Here is a 14583-nt window from a genome sequence, read left to right as displayed (position 1 = left end):
GGCGGTCGCGGGCAAGCAATGTAAGTGAGACAGTGACAGTGACACATTCAGAACACACTGTGGGCGTTTAACATCGACAGACATCGTCCTGACGGAGCTGAGCAGACACTCACTTTGTGTGTTGCTCTGTGCGTTAGTCCTACATTGCGCACCGCGCGTCATACAGGCATTTCAACCCCACCCCTTCTTTCATATTCTCTAATGCCAGACCCTTCTGTATTTTTAGCAATGCTGTTCTCTGTCAGATAACCAACCGAAAGAACAGCAAAGAATACGCTCTAGCAAAGAAGAGAACAGGCGTTAAAAGCCGTTGAACGTTTTTTCATCGTATCCACGAAAGAGGCACATGAAATGAACATTGAAATGCATCTAGTGGTGTGTGCTTTGGTGATCCTTACCAGATCATCTCAGACAAAGGGTAGGTGTCGGTGTGTGTGCTGTGTTTAGAATAGACAGCCCGCTGAGAATATATATTTTGTGTTCGTCATTCAGCTTACTTTATCATCACAAAATATTCTGATAACAGTTATTCTGATATTCGGATGACAATTTGTATAATGTAGGCTAAATGTAAATGTGATGTTACCAATCTCATTTGGCAGTGTTTATCGACTGCTCATACACTAGGGCTACCTGTCAGTGCGGGTTATTATGAGGTTATCATAGGTAAGGATATTTTTGTTGACATAAGAGGCCAATAGGAACATTCTTTGAATTTCTCAACATATTTTGCCTGATCTTTTGCTTGATATCAGGGTTGGGGTTAATTGCCCAAATTATATTCTAATTGTATTACCTCTCCCTGTAAATTCCATTTAATTAAATTCAAATTCCAGGCCAGTCTTTGAATTCAGAGATAATTCAATTCCTTACAATTCCAATATTAGGTAAATTCCAATAATTACATTCCTAATTCAATATTATGAACAAAACAATTCCACAAATTTGAATTAAATTCCCTCAGGGTTTGAGGCTGATCATTTCACTGTTCAGACAGCCTCGCTATAATGGAAATATAGAAATAAAAGTTTAAATTATTTAAAACAAATCCTGTAGTCAATTTTTTATACTAAGTGGATTAATTCTATTACCTGGGAAATGTACAAATATTGAATTCAAAATTCAATTCCAAAGATTAAATGTGTTTACAATTCAAATTCTATTTAAATTCATTAGTGAATTCAATAATATAATTGGAATTTCAAATTAAATTGGAATTTAACCTAACCCTGCTTGATATACTGAATCAATTATTCTTGTGAATATTCCATTCTTATTTAAATGTATACTCGTTCAGTACTGTAGTCTCATATACTAATGTAAGCCTATGAAAACATGTTTTTGTATCGCCTATTGCATTTGGATTGTTTGCCAACTGTTCTCATTATGAATATTTCATGACATAAGTTTATCATATGACATGATCAACAAGCAGATCAATTAGTATTGCTGATAAGAATGGAAGATGAAATGATGTACCCTCTCTCAGCAATAGACACATATGCTCACCAGGCTACAGATGCCTAATTATATAACACCACAGTGCTACAGGCTACTGGCACATTATCTATGCAACACTCAATACTCTAAAACAATGATCAATTCAATGGCATTTGAACATACACTAGACATATATAAAAATGCCAACAATCATGACTAGGGCCTGACCAGAGCCCTGAGTTCTTCCTGCTCAGGTTAAGTGGAAAGGAAAAATAATCAATAAATATGTATTTCCCAGTCATGCTTTTGTAATGTCTACCAGTATCAGTAATTCATCTATTCACAACAACATGGAGAACCAGGACATTATATGTATACAGTGACATCATCATTATTTTCTTGTAGGTCAGAGCACTGCATTGCCCCCTGTCTTCATCCCAGTTACCCTCCAGCGTGAGGACGTGTCTACTGCATCCCAAGCCCTCCCAATTATCAATGAAGATGGGGATCCGGGGCCAGAGCCAGGTCCTGCCAATCAGACCTCACCAGACCAAGCGGATAGAGCCCCAACCAAACCAGCTGTTACCAACAGCGACAAGCTGCACCAATCAGATTCTGTTACAGACGCTGGTGACAGCAATGACATGGCTGTGACCAATCAGATGACCACGTCTCCACCTGCACACACAGTCAACACTGTTACCACCACCCAAGACAATGCCACTCTCGCAGGTACTGTAACCCAAAGGATATTTCACTTCTATCAGCATCATTAAGCCTGTCTATATTCCCCATGGTTACCCTGAGGTAGTCCTGTCTATGTAATACTAGAGTAATTATATTACTCTGTGATTTTCTCTCAGCCACCACTCAGCTAGTAGCTTGTTTATATAGTGTTCAGTCTGAAAATAGACAGCCGCATTCTGCAAAAGCTGCTTGTTTGCAAACACAGCTTGCCTCAGGCTCCACCCACCATCAAACAGCTTACCAGGGGAATAGAAAGTCTCCATATTTCCCTATCATAGTATGCCCTGGGACTGGCTACCTGTGTGCCTTGGCAACAGGGAGTAGAGGGGTGTTGAGCGGCATAAAGGGGGATGTGGCAACCTGATGTAGGAGGTGTCGTTTTCACAAATATAACTATCTCTGTCAATGCTGAGCGAGTCTGCTGTGTCTGATGCCTCTTCTGCCTGACAAAACATACAATATGACATAATACCATCCAGATTTCAATAAATCTGTCTCTCTCTCATTCTTCTCCTTTTGCTTTCAAATAACAATGAGTAGAAACTCATTTAGGAGAAGCAGTAATGATGGTACATGAAAAAAGACTCATTGCAGAACCTTTATCTGTTACTTCCATTGAGATAATGTATGTACAGTGTGTATTACTGTACAGTATGTAAAACTGTTGTAATTATATTTCTATGTGATTATCACTCAGCCGCTCCAGATGGCTCCTCCTCCTCATCCCCTGTGAAGAGCACCTCCCCTGCAGGACTGCCCTCCAACCTAGGGGACACTGCTAGCCACCCCTCCAACCTATGGGACACTACTAGCCACCCCTCCAACCTAGGGGACACTACTAGCCACCCCTCCACCCGAGGGGGCACTACCCACCCTGGTTTCGCTGGAGGCCACCTCACCACCTCTACTCCTCCTGCCTTAGATACCAACCTACTTCCATCCCATGTTTTAATACCGATCCAGTCCTCTGTCCAACCCAGCACCCTTGCCCTGATCCCTTCCGCAACCCAACCCCTCACCATGGAGCACCCCCAGACCTCTGCCCCAGTCCACGTCAGCCCGCCTCAACAGGAGGTTCCATCGGAGCTCAATGTTGGAGATGAGGGTAAGGTGATAATATACCAATTAACAAATCAAATTATTCACTCATTATCCAGTTAACAAATTACACAACTAATTAGCCAATCAATCAATAAATCAGTTAACGTGTTGTTCCAGACAAAGGGCCACATCTCCACTCTCCTCTGGACCCTGTGCTGGCTGGCCTGGTCTCTGTCTTCATCGTCACCACAGCCGTAGTCTCTGTCATCCTCTTCCTCAAGTTCCGCCAACGGACCGACCACCCGGACTTCCACCGGCTGCAGGATCTACCCATGGTGACCATACTATACTTGACATGTTAGATTCAGGTCTTCTGTGGCATGACATTTTGTTAATGTGAGATATATTATTTCAATTAATTTGAAGTGATATAGTGTTTGGCAACATTATGACTCTCTTGTTTTGTCTTCCTGTCCAGGACGACTTGATGGAAGACACGCCACTTTCCAGATACACTTACTCTTACTGATGATGGAAACTTTTCATCAACAACAGTCAACTTTTCTTCTAGCACAGCTACACAGCAGACACCCGATGGGCTGCCATTTTTGGATCCTGGCAAAGATTTTGACTGGACTCGAGGCCCTCCGCCAGCGCCCATGTTGACTCCCTATGATTCCCCCTTCTGAGCAGTTTCCAATTTGATTGTGTTCTGTTAACAATGAGAGGGCTTTCAATACCCAATGAGGAGTTTCAAAACTAGGCCAACATCAGAGGTTCCGTTTAAACATTAGGCCAACACCCTCAATATTCCCTTTGAAACTCTCGGACGTCTCATCTGCACAGGGGTCTGTTTTGTTCTTCAGAGACGAGTTCCCTTTGTAATGCATCCTCTTCTTCTGATACAGGTCATGCACAGCACAGGCTGCACTTTAATGTGTTATAGAAACAGTCACAGTGCTCTCACAGTCTCCAAAGCCCCTAAATGAGTTGGAACTGTTTTCAGAAGACACAATGTCACGTTGGATGTTGTTGCCTGAGTCCAGGATCGAGGGAAAATGGAAAGGGAGTGAAAGATGCTTACTGTAGAGGTACTTGATTTAAATGTTTATCAGTCTCCAATAAACCATGTTATAGAACAATTCTAATCCTTGAACTGACCAAATATGAGTGAAGTGCTCTTTCAAACCAGAATGCCTAGTGGGTTGAAAAACATCCATACTTGCTCTTACTTGATAGCCAGTAAACATTCTGTAAATGTAACCCAAAACAGTCAGAAAAACAGTCAACCAACGAATGCAGAGAAGCTAATTTGATTGGGGGTGTAGAAAGGCAGGGGCGGCTGGTCCATTTTTAGCCCAGTGGGCTTGTCTAACTTGTTTTTTTTTTTTTTGTGCAAAATGATGATGATCTGGCTAATAATGGGGGCCTCAAGGTAAAAAAAAATGGGCTGGTGTGTTCGAAATACCAGTGGCCATTTCTGGTCCCAGTCCGCTCCTGCAGAAAGAGGGTCACCTCCAATGAGCGTGACTTGATTCAAAGCCATATAGATACAGATCCAATTCATGGACTACTTTGAGGAGAAAGGTTAAGGGATAAAGTTTCACCAATGGTGATGAGACGGCGGTGCTTCATGTGGAAGTGATCAGCTAATAAACATTGTTAAACACAAATGTTGCAAAGTATAGTATTATCAAAATGTATGCTTAGTATTTCTTTACAAGCCATAGGAAATTATTTAATTAGATATTTATTAACTATTTACATGATATTTATGAGTGTCTCAGAAAATGATCCTTTAAGTTAATTGGAAATAATAAAATGCATAACAGCAGAGTATGTATTAGAACTATGAGATTTTAAGTTACATTTAGATTGAAAATTATTTGAAGAAAACTAATTTTTGTCGTGCACTGCAACAAATCATATTTACAGTGTTTAAGTGTTAAACTTGTGATTTACCTGTAAGTGCCAAAAGTGATGTAAGAGGTTGACATACAGATGCAGGGTTAACTGTAAAAAATGAACGTTATAAGGACTTTTTTAATAATAAAACCTAAACCCTTTTTGCTGTGTGCCTATGACTCTACAGCATAATGAGGAAGTGATTCACACGTTCAGAGAGCTATTGTATTGTTAATTATACTGAACAAAATATAAATGCAACAATTTCAAAGATTTTACTGATTTACAGTTCATAAGGAAATCAGTCAATTAAAATAAATCCATTAGGCCCTAATCTATGGATTTCACATGACTGGTAATACAGATTGGCATCTGTTAGTCACAGTACCATAAAACAGGGATCATCAGCTAGATTCAGCCGAGGGCTGATTTTTTCTCGAGTGGATGGTCGGGGGGCCCAGGACATAATTACAAATAATTTGTAAACTGCTAATTGACCACAAGAAACCCAAACACATATGTTTGACTAAAACATATTCAAATGTAAGGAAGGTTTAAAATGAGTAAGATCACATATGTCTCTCTATTATGTGTGAGAACCCAACCACGAACAGAACATTACCTAATGGCTAAGATAGTAGTAAAGCATTTATTGTGCCTGCATGTAGGCTTAGAGGTGATGGGGCAGCAGGTAGCTTCTGTAGGAGTAATTGATACATATGTAGGTAGATATCACACTATTAAAACAATAGACAGGTGTACACTAGAAAATAGGAGAAGAAGGCAGACGTGAGTGCATTTGCCATTCTGGTAAATACAGGAAACCAAAGATTAGCAGATGGCCAAAGTCATACGTGCTTTAAAGTGCATGTATGGAAAAAGCAGGACACCATTATGAAGATAAAATTGACAGGAACAGCCATAAGTGCTTAGGGTAAAAGGCCATAAGTGCTTAGGGCAAGATAGACATATATTAATTTTAGGGGACAAGGGGGTCCTGCCCCCATTATAATCTAATCAAGAGCGGATACAGGCGTTATTGGGCGTAGACAAGCAGGAAGCCTGAAATGAAGGATAATGGTGGCAGATGACCATAGGAGAAGTAATTTAATTAATGTATGTAATGATCTCATGTGTGTGGATGTGTATAAAGAGCGAACCAGTGCTCTGGGAAGAGGTGGGATCCGCGGATCGTTCCGGCTTGTGATACATTGTATTAAAAAGTCTATTTGATTTCACAAGTTCTTACTAGTGTTATATTTCTGAGACGATTTTCCACGACACTTCGCGGTAACAAAAGTTGGGCCAATAACCAAAAGGTTGCTGGTTTGAATCCCCGAGCCAACTAGTTGAAAAATCTGTCAATATGCCCTTGAGCAAGGCACTTAACCCTAATTGCTCCTGTAATTCATTCTGTATAAGAGCGTCTGCTAAATGACTAAAAGGTGTAAACTTAGAACAACTATGCAGATCAATGAGGACAACCACACACATTAACCTCTTGGTTCACTCTGGTTCTTCTGAAGCAATAACATCTCCTTATTCTCCACACACCTCACGCACATGGATACAAACATTAAAACACAAGTCCATGATAAACCTAGAAATTTTATTTAAGCCCATTTTCCATGGTCATTTCTACATTAGAATTTCATTTAGAATACAGCACAGGAGGATGCTGAGGGTAGGACGGATCCTAATTATGGCAGGTATGGAGAGAATGGAATGGCATAAAACACCTGGAAACCATGGGTTACATGCCATTCCAAATAATTCTGCTCCAGCCATTAACACGAGCCTGTCCTCTCCAATGAAGGTGCCCCCAACCTCCTGTGGAATAGTTTTGGCAACATTATGCATAAAAAATACCACACTCTAACAAAGAGTAGCTGGTGAAGCACCATGAACAGCTTATCTGGGCCTATCAGTGTTGAGGAGGGGGTCTGGGAAGAGTTGGTGTGGTGTGGTAGTTATGGAATGATAAACTAACAGCCGTGGTCATCTCCATCCAAATGTTTACTGAACTCTGTCTGTACATATCATACACAAAGGACATCCTACAATTACTAATAGACTGGGGTCAGGTGGGGTTGCAGTGCCTCTCACTGAAGAATGGTAGCAGGAATGGCAGCGGGAAAGGGAGCTGAGAACCTCATCCTGGTCTCATCCCAGGCCTCACCCAGTCACCACAGCCTAACAGGGTTCTGCCAAAGTTGGCTACGGTCAGAACCATGCCCAGCAGAGCAATGTTCCCGGATAACCCTGGCATCCTTTTTTTAGGATCTGAAAGGAATACATAGAACAAAACCCTTGAGTAAAGGCTGCTATATTGTTTTAATAAATTATTGTATTATAAGCATATTTATCAATTGTCTTACCTCCAGTGGAGTATCCGTATGCATAGATCTCCCTGCTTATAACCCATGTCATTCCAAGTCCACTGACTAGGCGCTGTAACACAAATGGCTCCCTGTTAAACAAAAGACTCTTAAAGAGTCTTAATGTGTTAATAAAAGGGAATCCAGATGAGTGTCTTTATGGAGTACTCTGACTAACTAGCTGTAAAGTCTGGGATGCATGGTACGCAAATCTAACATATATAGTAAATTAATAAATGGTGGAACTCACAGGACTATGCAGACCACCAATGGCCAGACTGAAGAGGAAAGCAGGGTAGCTCTCCAGGCTATAAAGAAAAAAATAATAAGTTTGACCTAATATTACAAGAAATTTTTGGTTTTTATAACAAACATCTGGTTGTTTCCTCTGCTGCCTCTGTGAAGTACATACTAAATGTTCATACTACATAGTACATACGTGTTCTGATGGGCTCGCTGGATGCAGTTGAATATATTTCCAGAGTCTGGATCATTGCTGTACATCTGAGGGTACTGTCCAACAGAGAAGAGAAAATCAGGGGAACCATCCTGAGTTGTTATAGCCTAGTTTAAGCTTTAGATGATTCATTGGCTGACACACAGTGGGGCAGGTCCCGGGCAACTCACATTGATCTTGTACTTCTTGCGAGCTTTGCCAACTTTCACAGCGAGGTGGGCGACCATGACCATGCTGGCAACACCAGTGAGAACCACATACCCATATTCTTTAGACAGCACAACCATTCTGGCACTAATCTCCTGCTGCAAGAGAAAAACACATTGGTCAATCCCACTTTTACATTCACTGTAGATAAGACACTGGTTGAAAGTCCAATAAGTAAACGGATTAGTTAGTAGGCCCTAAATTAATAAATTACATTAGATCAATGCCAAGCCGTTGAAACCAGAATATACTCCATTGTCTTGGAAAATAGGCTTCTATGCTAATATGGAATGTGCTTATTCTGTCTATTGTAGCCTACTTACTGTTAGGATACTAAACTGCAAAAACCCTTTCCCTCAGCAAAGTTCTCAAAATGTGACACAAAATAACCATCTATGCATGTAGTAAGGCGCACATAAAAGTTACAAATAGACAATACGTAAAAGGCGCATATCTTCACATTTTCAAGCGAGTAATTCAGTTTAAAACACATGCCTAAATCCAGAGGACCAAGTGTCTGCGGGCTTTCACTCGTCCCTTGTAACTGATTTACGAATTAAGGTCACTGAATAGTAAGGAACTCTCCTCACCTGGTTGTCTAGGTATTAATCGAAAAGAAAAAAAGAAAATCGGCAGACACGACTAGGTCCTCCATGGAATGAGTTTGACACACCAACGCTAAAAGCTCCCAAAACAAAAGCCGTGATTGAGAGCATCAGAACGATTGCAGGCGACTGCCGACTGACTGATCTACAAATCACCTTGCATCATAAATAACTACTCATGAGTATTTGTAGATCAGTCAATCAATACATTGCGTGGTTGATCCTCTCGAACACGGCCAACGTGAAGCCAATGGAGAACTAGGAGTACGAATTTGAGGTAGAAAAATTAGAATGTAGAAAAATTAGAATTAGTGATAAGGCAAATGCATAAGGAGATAATATAGGGAAGTAGACAGAGAAGTAGAGGGGCTAGACACCGCTAGGGTGTGGTTGTCTGAAGCCAGAATAAGAGAGGGAGAGAGAGAGTGGACAGACAGGAATCGAATAAGTATTGCTACTCTAGGGAAAGTTAGGAAAGATTTAACCGAACTAGGACAGGATTTAGCAAACTTATTGAGAAAGGGAATAGAGGTAGAGAAAGTGGAGAGAAGTGTATAGAGACAGTCAAAAGAAAAGCGCAGATAGTCATTTGAAACAGCAGGTCGAGGGTTAAATACCAGGCTGTCAATCCCGGGAAAAAAAGGTTACAAGGTAAGGGGACAGAGAACGAGAGAGAGAGAGAATAAGTAGAATCCTTGCTGGGGAAACGTTTGGACCTTTAAAATAGGGCTATTTTCTGGGAATTGTCTCATCAGAGAATTATAATAATAGGGTTATTTGCGCCTCCAAATATCTCAGCCTTGGCACCATAGACTAAAATTAATTCTGGTTGTAATTCAAATACTGATATGTTTTGCCGGGAGAGATACGGTTAGTTAGTGTTTGTTTAGGATATAAACTGAACGTTTTAATAGCTTGTTTAGGTTAAATTGAAAGACTAATCCATTCGAAATAATAGCGAGGCGATTTCGATGTGATACGTTGTGTTGCCTAAATGTTCTGCTGAAATAATGTATAGAGACTGGAGTCATATTTAAATTACTAAATCATAGAAGACAGTTAATAACGGAGAGATACGATAGAGTTGTGCCCATCGAAATGTTATTATTCTTATGGATTGACTGACATACGTTATAAATTTAGCGAGGTACATGGTGTTTTAAAAGTAGGAGTAGAGAAAGTTGGAAAGCGTGCGATAGATTTTAAAGGGACAGTGCACGTTTATCACAGTTATGTGTGTCTAAATGGCAGGGTATTCCTATCAAGCAAAATGGGGAGACTGTTTGAAGAGAGACTGAATGGGTTTTAGATATAACCATGAAGGAAATTTAAAACTAATGATTTGAGGGGGTACAATATAATTATTTTAAAAGTTTTTAGGTTTTGTTTGTAGTAAATGTTTGGGTTTGAGGGGATTTCCATGTTTCCCAGCGATAAGGTATCTTAAAGGAATACACTCACAAATGGAATATTAGAAGTTTTATTAAATACAGGTTTTATTTTGATAAAGGAAGGTTCTGGGAACCTGGATACAACATGCAGAAAATATTTGACTTAAAAAAAAATGCTTTTTTTAATAATAATACAAAATATATATGTTTAATGTAGTAAGGAACACTTCTTTGAAGTGGTGGTATGACTTATGACTTCTATCATAGCTTTCCATTGTGGTCTGATCAGCCTCATTGGAAAGCAATTTGGATGGAGAATCTAAGGTCATTGGTAATACTGAGTTTAAGGTAATTTAATACAACAAGGCGGTGAAATTGATATTATAGTGTATTATATTTTCTTAGATGAATACGGTGAGAAAATTAGTTAGGATACGTTTTTAGAAAAGGTAGACTCATGTTAAGTATTTAGGACATATTTTAAACCAACAGGGCAGGAAAAAAGATGAAGGTAGGAACATAGTAATTTTATAAGCATTAAATTTAATTATGAAAAGAAAAATGTTGCAGTTCTTAGGGATGGTAATTACTGTAGATAATGGATCCCATACTATGCAATATTGATAGGATCGAGATAACCTTAATTAACCTATGTAAGGACTTTAGAAATTGCTACCATAGACATGTTTTTTTTTTTTTAATTCCATCAGTTCAGATAAAGGCAAACAGTGAGACACTGAGTTAATGTTTGGAAACAACACATAGTTGTTACTGACTGTTATGAGACAGAGCTACAGACAGATAGGGTAAAGGGCAGACAGAGGGGCCCACCCCACACTGCTGAGACCTTGAAGGTTTGAGAGCAAACAGGAGAAAGTTTAGCACAACTGTCACGTTCCTGACCTGTTTTCTGTTGTTTTGTATGTGTTTGATGGTCAGGGCGTGAGTTTTGGGTGGGCAGTCTATGTTTTCTGTTTCTATGTTGGTTTTGGGTTGCCTGGTATGGCTCTCAATTAGAGGCAGGTGGTTGACGTTTCCTCTGATTGAGAGTCATATTAAGGTAGGTTGTTCTCACTGTTTGTTTGTGGGTGATTGTCGTCCGTGTCTGTGTCTGCGCACCACACGGGACTGTAGCGTCTGTTCGTTCGTGTGTTATAGTCTGTACCTGTTCCTACGTGCTTCGTGTTTTATGTAAGTACTCTCGTTCAGGTCTGTCTATTTCGTTTTGTTGTTTTGTAAAATTATCAAGTGTTCTTCGTGTGTTTAGTTTCGTCTTGTAAATAAAGTATCATTATGCATTCACAACCCGCTGCATGCTGGTCGAATCACTACTCCTCCTCTTCGTATGAAGAGGGGGAGGAACACTGTTACAACAACAGGTTGAAATAGTAGCATTGACTAGGGCCTGTGAAATAAAAAAGGAGACCATACAAAGCAGTACAGAACTCTTAAAAGTAGATAAGACACTTGACAGAGAATTGTTAGATTTGCACCAGTATTGATACAAGGGCGGAGCCATGTATCAAAGGGGGGATGGAATAGGGCACTTTGTGGTGTGGCCTATTAGTTAATAATAAATAAATAAATAAATAAATTATACCCGACCTTTCCCCGCTGTGAGCGTTCATAGAAGTGAAAGTGGCTTGGCCTCTGGCTGATGATGTGTTCTCTGGGAGAGGGTGGGGCTTTACAGAACTGGTTGTTCTGAGCTGTCTGATTGTGGGAGACATATTCCTGATACACCATGAGCCCCCGAGAAGGCTAAAGAGGGTAACCTGACCCATAGTTTAGACGATGAGGATTTTGTATTAACCAAGCATGAAGGATCACTTAATCTGGATAAGCAGGGAAGAAATTGAGATATTTGTGGAACCAGAAGAATTGAGCCATAAAGTTTGGTTTTAACACCTGTGTATAGAAGGGTGCCAGTGTACCTGGGTAATGGGCATGGGTGTGCTTATTGGGATTACATGATTACAAATACGGGTCCTTATTGGGAATGGAGGAGGGGTTACCCGTACAGCATAGAGGACCCGGCAAAAGTAGACAGGTTTTCCCTTATCTGGGGAAGGAGTGAGGGGCAGTCTGATGTTTGTAAAGGTGATGAAATCCTACAAACAATTAAGTCTGTCAAGCTCTCGGATACAGGAACATATACGCTGGGGATAGGGGTGTCGGGACACGACCTTATGGGATCAATTGCCCTGAAGGTACTGCCGAAACCACCACCAGTTCCAACCGGACAGAGACAGATCCAGTCGAACGGCTCCACCACTCCAGGTCCAACTCTAAATCCACCAACTAAAGTATTGAACCCGGTGCAGGTAATAAATGTTAAGGATATCACAGACAGTGACCAATTAGGCACTGAAACTGGTTATGAGGGGAGGAAAAATATGTGGTTAGCCTACATGAGGTATACAGCTAAAACACTCAACAGAAAAGACTGTGTTATCTGTGGGAATGCTAGACCTGTTCTGGCAACACACCCTTTTGCTCTAGGCACGAATTCCAGGCACTAAACCGGAATGATGGTCTGTGGCATTTGTTGCCCATTATTGGCCCAGCTATTGTTGATGCTAAGCAAACTGCCTGAATCAATTATATTTACTATAATCAACAATGAGTTAACTACACCACACCGCACTTAAGGGGATGGCTGAACAATGGGAGGCTACCTCTAGAACTGCCAGACAGAATAGGCTAGCTTTGGACATGCTCCTTGCCAGTCAGGGAGGGGTCTGTAAAATGTTTGGGGAACAATGCTGTACTTTCATCCCTAATAACACGAGCCCTGATGGGAGAATTTCAAAAGCTCTAAGTAGTCTAGATAAACTATCTGTGGAAATGAAGGGCTTGGCTGGAGTGGAGGAGGGGGGACTGTTCTCCTGGCTGGGTGGCTGGTTCGGTAAGTATACTGCATTGATGGTTACTGGATTTCTGACTCTCATTGTTGTATTCCTTATGCTGATGTGCTGTGCCGCTTGCATCATAGCCTGTTTGAAGAAATCTATTACAGATGTGGTGCGGGCTTCAGGTATGATGCCATTGCTTGAGACTCCGGAAGGAGACGCTGACACTGAGTCTAACTTCCGGAGAAAAATGGGGCTGACTGAGGATGATCCTTGGTTCGCTGTGGGTGAGGTTATGGAATGAAAAAGTTGATAATTAGTAGCTTAATGTAACTAACATACTTGTAAGAACTTGTCCTCCCTTATGTGAAGGTTTAAAGATCCTGGGTGGCAAGGAGCCCACCTGGTACAAGATAGGTGTAGTAGGGAGGACCAGATGGTTTTAATGTTTTCTACAAATATACTCTGTGTGTTTTCTAATATCAATAATGTTGTTTTTGCGCTTGCGGGTGTCAAAAGGGGAAATCAAAAAAGGGGGAATCATAAAAACACCAATAAAAAAGAGCTGTGTTCTGAATGGTCTTTAAATGTTTAAAGTTCCCGGGTTTAACTACAACCTAGTATGTGTGTCTCGATCATTGAACGTGATGGTATCTTTTTCTTAGTATTTACACCCGCGAGGGGTGTAAAAAGGGGGATTGTAAAGGATGGTTTTGTTCTCTTTTAAACATAAATATATGCCTTATATAGGACATGTTAATCACAAAACATAGTGTGACTGCAGAAAAGCTGTTGTTAATCTAGGGTGTCGACTGTGCAAACCACAAGGTTGAGACAAGATGGAAAAATGCTGAATAACAAGAAAACAGGAACTGAGGAATGTGTAGGGAAAATGCTGAATAACAAGAAAACAGAAACGGAGGAATGTGTAGGGAAAATGCTGAATAACAAGAAAACAGGAACTGAGGAATGTGTAGGGAAAATGCTGAATAACAAGAAAACAGAAACGGAGGAATGAGTAGAAACCAACAAATCAGCTCAATCTTCACAAGAACCATTTCCGGACATTTCAATCCTGAGTGCTGTGACTGGACACCACCGATGGGCTAGCAAGTTTAAACCACGCTAAGCCTCTACTGTGACAGGGCAACTCTAAAGTTGGAACTAACTCTGGAACAGTATAAAAGAAGATGTCTGTACTATTTCAGTCAGTTCTCTGCTTTACCCTGCGTGGTGATACAGTGAACCCGTATATACGAAAATTGCATTTACCATTCTGAGCTTATGTTAAATAAAAATACTTAAAGTATATTCGGTGACTTTGAATCACATTTTATCCTGATACCAGATTTGATTGACGCAACCTTTCACAGAGTGCAACATTATAAGCTATCCAGCAACATTACGTAACGTTGAATACCGTTTGTAAAATAAGTGTTATTTACCTGTTAATGACGATCTGAATAATGTTCGCAATTGAAAGTGGTCCGTCTGCTGTCAGTCAGTAATCCTGTGTCGTCTACTCGTAAAGGAGTCAGTCCTATATAAAACACACAGAAG

General features: G+C 40.5%; 2 protein-coding genes across 4 annotated transcripts; one reads left to right on the top strand and one right to left on the bottom strand.

Annotated features, from left to right (window-relative positions):
* The first annotated feature begins 53 nt into the window (after window positions 1-53).
* Window positions 54-5294, top strand: LOC129813799 (mucin-2-like). Its single transcript, XM_055866337.1, has 5 exons — window positions 54-418; window positions 1846-2172; window positions 2885-3292; window positions 3406-3563; window positions 3707-5294. Exons 1-5 carry the CDS (start codon window positions 352-354, stop codon window positions 3755-3757), a joined length of 1011 nt encoding a protein of 336 aa, XP_055722312.1. The 5' UTR covers window positions 54-351; the 3' UTR covers window positions 3758-5294.
* Window positions 5295-6728: 1434 nt separating this feature from the next.
* LOC129813795 (microsomal glutathione S-transferase 3-like) lies at window positions 6729-14583 on the bottom strand. Of its 3 annotated transcripts, none has more exons than XM_055866333.1 (6): window positions 14469-14583; window positions 8139-8270; window positions 7951-8024; window positions 7762-7819; window positions 7512-7584; window positions 6729-7416 (listed from the first exon to the last, which is right to left on the bottom strand). In XM_055866333.1, exons 2-6 carry the CDS (start codon window positions 8253-8255, stop codon window positions 7286-7288), a joined length of 453 nt encoding a protein of 150 aa, XP_055722308.1. In that variant the 5' UTR covers window positions 8256-8270; window positions 14469-14583; the 3' UTR covers window positions 6729-7285. The 3 variants fall into 3 exon arrangements, with proteins under 3 accessions (XP_055722308.1, XP_055722306.1, XP_055722307.1); XM_055866331.1 differs by having other exon boundaries at window positions 8139-8273; window positions 14469-14580; XM_055866332.1 differs by lacking the exon at window positions 14469-14583 and adding an exon at window positions 8766-8912 and having other exon boundaries at window positions 8139-8273.

This window comes from Salvelinus fontinalis, chromosome 17, assembly GCF_029448725.1.
Source record: "Salvelinus fontinalis isolate EN_2023a chromosome 17, ASM2944872v1, whole genome shotgun sequence".
In the NCBI taxonomy this organism is placed as follows: Eukaryota; Metazoa; Chordata; class Actinopteri; order Salmoniformes; family Salmonidae; genus Salvelinus; species Salvelinus fontinalis.
This window is presented reverse-complemented; position numbering and strand designations above follow the sequence as displayed.